Source organism: Rhinopithecus bieti, unplaced genomic scaffold (assembly GCF_001698545.2).
Source record: "Rhinopithecus bieti isolate Rb0 unplaced genomic scaffold, ASM169854v2 scaffold_57824, whole genome shotgun sequence".
Lineage (NCBI taxonomy): Eukaryota > Metazoa > Chordata > Mammalia > Primates > Cercopithecidae > Rhinopithecus > Rhinopithecus bieti.
This window is the reverse complement of record NW_016822102.1, coordinates 1-8905: the sequence shown is the minus strand read 5'-3', so window position 1 is coordinate 8905 and position 8905 is coordinate 1. Positions and strand designations below refer to the sequence as shown.

The following is an 8905-nucleotide window of genomic DNA, read 5'->3' as shown; positions in this document are numbered from 1 at the left end:
GAGGAGGGAGGGATTGCATTGGGGAGTTATACATGATATAAATGATGAATTGATGGGTGCTGAGGAGTTGATGGGTGCAGCACACCAACATGGCATAAGTATACATATGTAACAAACCTGCACGTTATGCACATGTATCCTAGAACTTAAAGTATAATAAAAAATAAAATAATAAAACAAAAAAGAAAAAAAAAGAAAAAAAAAGAAAAAAAGGATTAAACAATGTAACACCTTTTATATCTGTCTCACAGTTCTTGGGCCTTTGGTTTTCAGTCTTCATTCTCTTTTCTCTTCAGTTTTGGAGATTTCTATCAATATAGTCTCAGAATCAGATTTTTTTTTTCTCAGTCGTACCCAGTCCTTTCAGTTACAGTGTTCTGTTTTGTTTTGTTTTTTAATCTCTAGCTTTTTTTTTTTTTTTTTTTTTTTTTTTTTTTTTTTTTTTTGCTTTTTCTTGGGATCTTCATCTTTCAGTCTACATTTCTCCTCTTTTAAAAATTACAACATCCCTGCCATGTCTGGTTTCGATGCTTGCTTGATCTCTTCAAACCGTGTCTTTTGCCTTATAATTTTCACTTGATAGCCAGATAAAATACATTGGGTGCAGGTAAGTGCTAGAAATAGGCCTTTAATAATATGGGGGTAAGGTGTAGGGGAAGAGAACCATTCTATACTCCTACGCTTAGGGTTCAGTGCTTTAGTGAGCTTATGTCTGTGGACTGTAAACATCACAAGTGTCTCTTTGCTTCTTTCTCCACCCATGTAGGTGGCACAGGATCTAGAGCTGGATGGAGTTGAGTATTTCTCTTTCTCCAGTCAGTTAGACAATAATAAAACTGTATGTAGCATATTACGCTGGTTAAATAGTTTCTCCCTAGAGCTGAGCTTAAGAACGAGTGCTCTGACTTCCTCCCTATAAAATTGTATCATGATTTTTGGTTCAATCAACTTACTGTGCTTCTATTAGTGAGAAAACTATAATCACCCCAAGAAATGTGAATCATATTTAATATATGAAAAAAATTGCTATATTGTGTATGCTATAGTTCTGTCGTTATTATTGTAGGTTCTCAAATATTGGATTATGTGTTACAAAAACACATTTTGCATTTCTGCTTTTACAGAATTTATCAAGAATTCTGCTTGATATTGTATAATAAACAGATCAATTGTTTGAAATTAACCCTTTCAAAACTTGCGTGACTTTTCATAATATGAAAATAGCACAATTTATTTAGCCATCTCTAACTGATAGGCATTCAGATGTTTCCTTAGACAACACGGAGTTTTTATTTCTATAGGCAATTTTCTTAGTAGCAAGTTTGGGTCAACAAGTATACATATTCTAAATTTCATTCCAATAGTGAGCAGAGATTACTTAGGAAGGTCTGTAGAAATCCACATTGCAGCCACCCAATAATGGCTTTTCCATTCCCCTCCATTCCCACCAGCAGAGGGAGGCATAAGGCTTTAAGTTTTTTGCCAATTATTTCATGGAAAAGGGCAATTAATTTTTTTTCAAGGTTTTCAAGTATTAAAGCTTATGATTTTTTTCTTTTTGTTTTTACATAGTTATAGGTTCACAGGAAGTTGTAAAGAAATATACAGAAGTCTCTTGCATCTTCATTCAACTTCCTCCAATATTGACATCTTTCAAACTACAGTACAATACCAAAGACAGGAAATCAACATTGACGTCATCCATAGAACTTATTCAGTTTTCACAAGTTACACATGCACACAATTTTTGTTTGTTTATGTGATTGTGTTTATGTGTGTGTAGCTCGATGTGAACGAATCATGTATGTGGTCTTCTATAACCACCACTGTAATCAAGAAACTCAGCTAAATCATAACCACATGACTCCTGATGTTACCCTTTTATAGCCACACTCACATTCTCTACCCCATCCTTAACCCTTGGCAAACACCACGTAAAAGACATCATACCATAAGTACCATTTTGAGATTGGTTTATTTCGCTGAGCATAATACCCTTGAGGCTCATCAAAGTTGGATATAGCAATAGTTTATTGCTTTTTATTTCTGAATGTATTCTATGACATGATTACCCCAGTTTATTTAACTGTTTACTTACTGAAAGATATTTGGGTAATTTCCTTGATTTAGCTACTATAAATAAAGCTTCTGTGAACATTCATGTACAAGTTTCTGTATAATAGTGTTTTATTTCTCTGAGATAATTGCTCAAGAGTTCATTTGCTAAATTGCGTAAGTCCACTTTCAATTTATTACATCCCTTTAAGAGACATTTCTTTTCAGATCAAAAACTTCAATTTAGGTGAGGTGTAATTTATTAATTTTTCATTTTATGGATTATTTTCCTAATTTAAATTTGCTTTCTTTATTATTTTGAGATATCTTTGTTATAGTTTTTTATTTTATATGTATTGATTTTCTTCAGCGTATGATTTTGTGTTTGACATTGATTAAAACTCCTACTTAGAAACTTTATATTAGGTTTCTGTTGCCTTCTTTTATATCTATGTTTTATTTCTTTTAGAATTCCTTTTTCTTCTGGCTTACAAATAGTCTCTTTAAATACCAAGTCAGATGTATATTCATATAAATTCTTTGTTATATAATTTTATAGATTTATCTTTTAATATTTATGTATTTAATAAATATGTAATTCATATATATGTTATGGTGGGGTGTTTTAACATATCTTCACTTAAATATACTGACATTCTGGTCATTATGTTATTGCATTTTACTTCATATGTCATTTTATTAAATTCTATAGTTAAAACACATCAACTATTCACATATATTGGGTGCCTGCTTTCTTTCCTTTCTATAATTATCTGTAATTGATTTTTTTACTAGTTCTGTTTCACTTTTTAAATCCTGCACCTGTAGCCAGACACATTTATTTTACCTATTATTTTCTTGCTAATTATCTCATCCTTGAAAATAAATTTAAGTGCTTTTTTTTTTTGTGTGTCTTCTAAATTTACAATCATTTGCTGCAGAAAATACTTTTGTTATACTAGAGCACATCATTTTCAGAAGAGTTATCTAATTTATTATTTATTTGCTATGTATTTTTGTCAGTCATATAGCCCTCTCTCATGGTATATTTGTAATTTTCAGTATTATTTCACTTCAGATTTCTTATCCTTGATAGGGTTGCTTTATCCAAGTCTTCTATTTGCCAAAATATGGTGTGGTTCAATATTTCTTGATTGCTCCAAACACATGTGGGTGCATTTTATCAGTACCTTCCCTACCTCCACCTCAAAACTGAGCCTGAGGACTGTGCCCTTGCAGGTTATGTTTAGTAGGTCCTTATTATCTCTTGGTTGCTGGAGAGAGAGTAGAAGACAGAGGATGGGATAGTGGACAATTTAAAGTGGTCAGGTTTGTCTCTATTTTCTAGAGGCTTCTTAATGATAGGTCTTCTTGGTGACCCAAGGAAAAAAAAAATGCAAATTTCACCCCAATCATCTGCCTTTTACTTCCTACCTCTGCTTCTGTCCTCCTCCACCCAGAGTTGTAGGAGGGGGCAAAGCTCAGGGATTGTCCCAACCCTAATCATAGCACAAAAGTGCCAAGGGTTCAGGTGGAGTTTTTCAGGACTTTTCTCATGGCATGCTGGCTCCTCTGAAATATTTTATCTTTCTTTTCAATCCACAAATTGATGCTCGCCCTGTTTTCCAGAGATATCTACTAGACATCCAAAAGGTTAAAGTTTGAAAATTTCTTAAATTTCTTGAAAATGCTCTTTGTTTCTTCAAGGAATACTCAAATTCCATTATTCCTACTTTCTTCTAGGGGAATAGAGCTAGGTAAGCAGAATTCAATTATTTAGGAAAAACAAGAGGGTTATAGAATTTTCCACTCGAACTCACCACACTAATCTAAGTTCCCACTCTTCATCTCCTTTGCCCTAAGGTATAGCTGTAATTCTCAGGTGTTCATTTTCAACTGTTTATAAAAATGTAGATTTAAGGTGTAGAAAGATCATTATTGTAGTTCTACCTAGATCCTTTGGGAAACCACTAATTTATTTTAGTCTAAATAAAATTTTAAAAACATAAAAACAACTCCCAGAGTGATAAAAGAAAACCTTTAGTTAAGTAGAGCTAATATGCATGTTAATATCAATGACAAATAGAACTGAGTAATCAGGGACTCAAGTGCACAGTTGGAAGCAGTGTAGAGGGACCTCTCTGGCCCTGAACTCCATCACAAGTAACAGAATAGAATCCTGGAGTGGAGCTCATGGAGAAGTGATGACTGGCATCATGCTCCCTGGCTTTTCAAGTTCCTTGTAGCCTTTTGTTGGTGTCCACACTTTTGAAGATGCAGGCCCTTCTTCCAGACATTTTACACTGGTTTTGGTGGGGGAAAACCTTCACCTATGGGGGGGTGAGAGTGCTAGCTGACTGGTGTGGACACCCTCTCTCGCTGTAGGAGAAGATGGAGTTCCTTAGCTCTCAGCTTCCAGTGGCAAGGCAGATGGAACCAGTGGGAGTTGGGGGATGGTTATTCTCCACTCTGAATAGGATCCACTACAATGACTCTTCTGCCTCTCAGGGCCTCTGGTGGATACAGCATTGGTTTCAGGACTAAGCAGATGGAGAGACCCTGCCTTGTCCACACTGAGGCAAGTTCCTTGATTAGTTTAGTTTTTCAGTCTTCATCAAGGTTTCATAGTCACCCCCCCATCCTTTCCAGATCATGATAATATTTATAGACTTGTTTTAAATGCTACTTACTCAGTGGAACAAACTTCCCCTTCCCATATGAACCAGTTTCATAAAAGTCACCCAGCTTGCTTTCTCTTTCTCACAATGATAACAATTTAAAATGCATGATTATTGATAATGATAGAAAATTTGAATTTTGAAAAATCCAAAGTATTTCTAAAATAACTTATATCCAAATGGCAGGGCAGCCCCAGTACACTCCTCCACATGGCATCTCAAGTAGACTGGCAGGCAAAGATCCAATAGAAAAAGTCACAAAATCCCTTGGGACATGCTTGAGCTACCCTAGGAAATGTTTTGTTAGCCCCAACTCCCACTGGGTGAAATAAGAGCAGGTGTCCCCTTTCAGCACCAACCCAAACTTTTCTGAGCTGATTTGCATGTTGGGTCATTAGACAATGGCTCAAGCTACTCAGAGCATCCTTAAAGGCAGCTTGTTCAGGACTTCTTTTATCCTTGGTTAAGACTCTGGCCACCAGTCAGTCCTCTCTATTTGGGAGACCCCATTCTGAAGCTCTGAGGTGGGGGTCTCCCTTCAGGAGGGATGTATGTTTGTTTTTCTCTTACAGGACTAAAATAAATGCTTTGTGTTCAGAGTGTTCTGTGGCTTCAAAAGATTTATGAATCCAGAGTTAGCAGGGTCAGCTTTCAAATTTCAGTTTCAGGATAATATTTTTAAAGAGTTATATATGAAAGCAAAAGCAAACCTCTGAAATGTTGTAAAATATGTTTTTTGCCTCAAGACCTAATTACCTCCAACTTACAGGAGCCTGGGATGAGGGTTCTCTTTTTCTTTTTTTTTTTTTTTTAATTATACTTTAAGTTCTAGGGTACATGTGCATAACGTGCAGGTTTGTTACATATGTATACTTGTGCCATGTTGGTGTGCTGCACCCATCAACTCGTCAGCACCCATCAATTCATCAAATGTTTACTGCAGTGGATGCCCTCTCATCACAGAAAACTAACAGTGCCTAATCCGTGTACTCAGACTGTCAAAATAAAACTTTTAGATTTGTTAAAAAAAAAAAAAAAAAAAAAAAAAAAGGCAGCTTGTTAGGGGCCCTGAGGAGCAGCCTCTAGTTCAGCTCTCAGAGATGGGGTCCAGGGCTCCTTTCCTGTGGATCCTCCTGTTCTGGGCTCCAGGTGAGGGGGCATAGAGAAACATCGGGCAAACTCATGTGGCCACCATTGTTTTTTGTGTGTCTGGGTTCTTGGTTGTTGGATTTCAGGCATTCATTGGAGGTTGTACGTTCCTCAGTTATCTTTTGTTTTCTGGTTACTCAAGATGCTGCATATGACTGTGGTTACAAGTGTCACCAATGCATGGGCCTACCTGGGAACAGTCTCAGTATATCTGATATAGTTTATTTGTCTTTATCATTTCAGGCTGCAATGGGGACATTGTGCTGACCCAGTCTCCAGCCTCTTTGGCCGTGTCTCCAGGGCAGAGGGCCACCATCACCTGCAGAGCCAGTGAGAGTGTCAATTTCTTTGGAATAAACTTGATTCACTGGTATCAGCAGAAACCAGGACAACCTCCTAAACTCCTGATTTACCAAGTATCCAATAAAGACACTGGGGTCCCAGCCAGGTTCAGCGGCAGTGGGTCTGGGACTGATTTCACCCTCACAATTAATCCTGTGGAAGCTGACGATGCTGCAAATTATTACTGTCTGCAGAGTAAGAATTTTCCTCCCACAGTGCTTTAGCTCTAAACAAAAACCTCCCCAGGCAGCTGCTCCCTGAAGCTCTAATCCCTCAGATGTGGCTTTTTATCCAGGTCCATCAGCCTGCTGTCATAGGCTTGTTTGAACAAAGGGTCAAACTATCAGAAAATCCTTAAATTGATGTTTGTGTGTGTGCACGTGTGTGTGTTACAACCAGCTTTATAATTTAATAATTTCTTTACCGCTTCAGGACCTCTCAGAAATTTTCTACTCCTCAATGTATATATTTACATCAAAGACCCTTACCAACAGAAGAATTTCAAACTTTAAGAAAATTTTGTAGTCATTTTTTAAAAATGTTCTGAATAATCAAAATTATTGCTATATCTTTCAGATATAGGCGACCTTCTCACCTGAATTTTGACTTTTCTCCACTTTTATTTGCTGAATCCACATTAAAAGGCTTTTCTAGTTATTTAGAAACCTAACAATTGTGAGGTAGTTATCTCTGCTTATTTAATTTAGATGTCTCTATCTCTGTGCCTTTCCCAAAAGTTAGATTCTCAGCTCTAGATTTCATAACTTGTCTTTTACTCCTCATGCAGTGTTCATGCCTTTTTTCTTTTTTCTTTTTTTTTCCAGTGTCTCACTCTGTCACCCAGGCTGGAGGGCAATGACACAATCTTGGCTCATGGCAGCCTCCACCTCCCAGGTTCAAGTGATTCTCTTGCATCAGTCTCTCAAGTAGCTGGGATTACAGGTGCCTGCCTCCACGCCCAGCTAATTGTTTATATTTTTAGTAGAGATGGGGTTTCACCATGTTGGCCAGCCTGGTCATGAGCTCCTGACCTCATGATTCACCCGCCTCGGCCTCCCAAAGGGCTGGGATTACAGGTCCTTTTTCTATGATATTTTCCACGTCCATTGTCAAGGTTTTCTCTCATCTTCTCTCTTTTTGCTTTTCTAATTGCTCTAACACTACAGGTAGAGTGGACTCCAGAAATGCAAGTGTGCATAGCAACAATCATGAAAAATTAGTGATCCTGTGCCCCTCCATCCCTACCTTGGCCTCCCTCAGTCTTCTGCATCCTCCACAAAGGAAGCAGAGAAACTCTGGCAAAATAGGCTTTTGCAGCATTTCAATCTAATAAGATTTACATTGGTTTCTAAATTTGTAACCCTATCTCATTATATCTGAAATTTTATTATTAGTTGACTGTTTGCCCATGCAAATTATCATAATCACACACTTAGTGGCTTAAAATAACACACTTTTATAATTCACACTCAGTTTCTATGAGTCGGGAGCCTGGGCACAGCTTATCTGGGTCCTCTCTTCAAGGTTTCGCAGGCTATAGTCAAGGAGTTGACCAGTCTGTATTCTCACCTGGGGACTTAAAGGGTCTGCTTCTGTGATCATTCAAGTTGTTGACAGAATTATTTTCATAGTAACTCTAAGGCTGAGGGTTCTGGCTTTTTGCTGGCTGTTGGATGGAGATTACCCTAAGGTCCTAGAGAACATCTGAAGTTTCCTGCCACATGGGCTACTAACAATCAAACCAGCTAGGAGAATTTCTTGGTAACAAAAAGAGTTCAGTTCCTCTTTTAATGGCTTTGACCTAATTAAGTCAGATCCACTCAGAATAATCTCCCTTATGATTAACTCAAACCCAGCTGATTCGGGACCCTGATTGCATCTGCAAAGTACTTTCAGCTTTGCAATATTGTCTATGCTAGAAGGAAGTCACAAATTCTCCCCAGACTCAAAAAGAGGGAATTACACTGTTTATGAACACCAGTAGTTATGTATCATGGAACCCACCTAGGACTGTCCACTAAAGCTGTCATACTGTCTAAGTGTTTTGTTTGTTTTTATTCTCTTTCTCTCAAATGACCCCTGCCCTAAGGGGATTAAATAAGGAAGCTTCCCTTGGTAATATGTTCTTACCAGCATCAGACAAACAGATCCCTCAAAATGGTGTTTCCATCCCAGCTTCTCATGTTCCTCCTGTTACTTCCTGAGTGAGGCAGTGGTGAAGGTTTCCTATATAGAGTAGAAGATTTGAAATAAATAAATAATTGTATAAATATTGGCCTTCAATTACCTGTATTAGTAAAGAAAGAAAGAATATCTAAAAACCAATGGGATAGTTTCTATCCTAATAGATTAGAAAAAGAGGAGCCAGCAAGATTCACAGCAAGCAGATGGAAGAAAATAATACAAAATGAGTATAAATCCATGGAGTAAAAGACAGAAAATTATTGAAACCAAAAGTTGTGTATTTGGAAAGACTGGCAAAATTGAAAATCCCTTATGACTTTCGAAGAACAAAAGAGAAGGCCAAGATTATTAAAATCAGGGTTGAAATAAGGGATATAACTGCCTACCCTACAGAAACTTTAAAAATATTGTAAGAGGGGTCGGAGCAAGATGGCCGAATAGGAATAGCTCCAGTCTCCAACTCCTAGCACGAGCGACACAGAAGACCGCTGATTTCT

General features: G+C 37.4%; 1 gene segment (V, D, J or C); it reads left to right on the top strand.

The window, feature by feature from the left end:
- The first annotated feature begins 5833 nt into the window (after positions 1 to 5833).
- LOC108521157 (Ig kappa chain V-III region PC 3741/TEPC 111-like) lies at positions 5834 to 6448 on the top strand. The segment is given in 2 exon segments: positions 5834 to 5882; positions 6126 to 6448. Coding segments are annotated over 2 exon segments (372 nt in total).
- The last annotated feature ends 2457 nt before the right edge of the window (positions 6449 to 8905 follow it).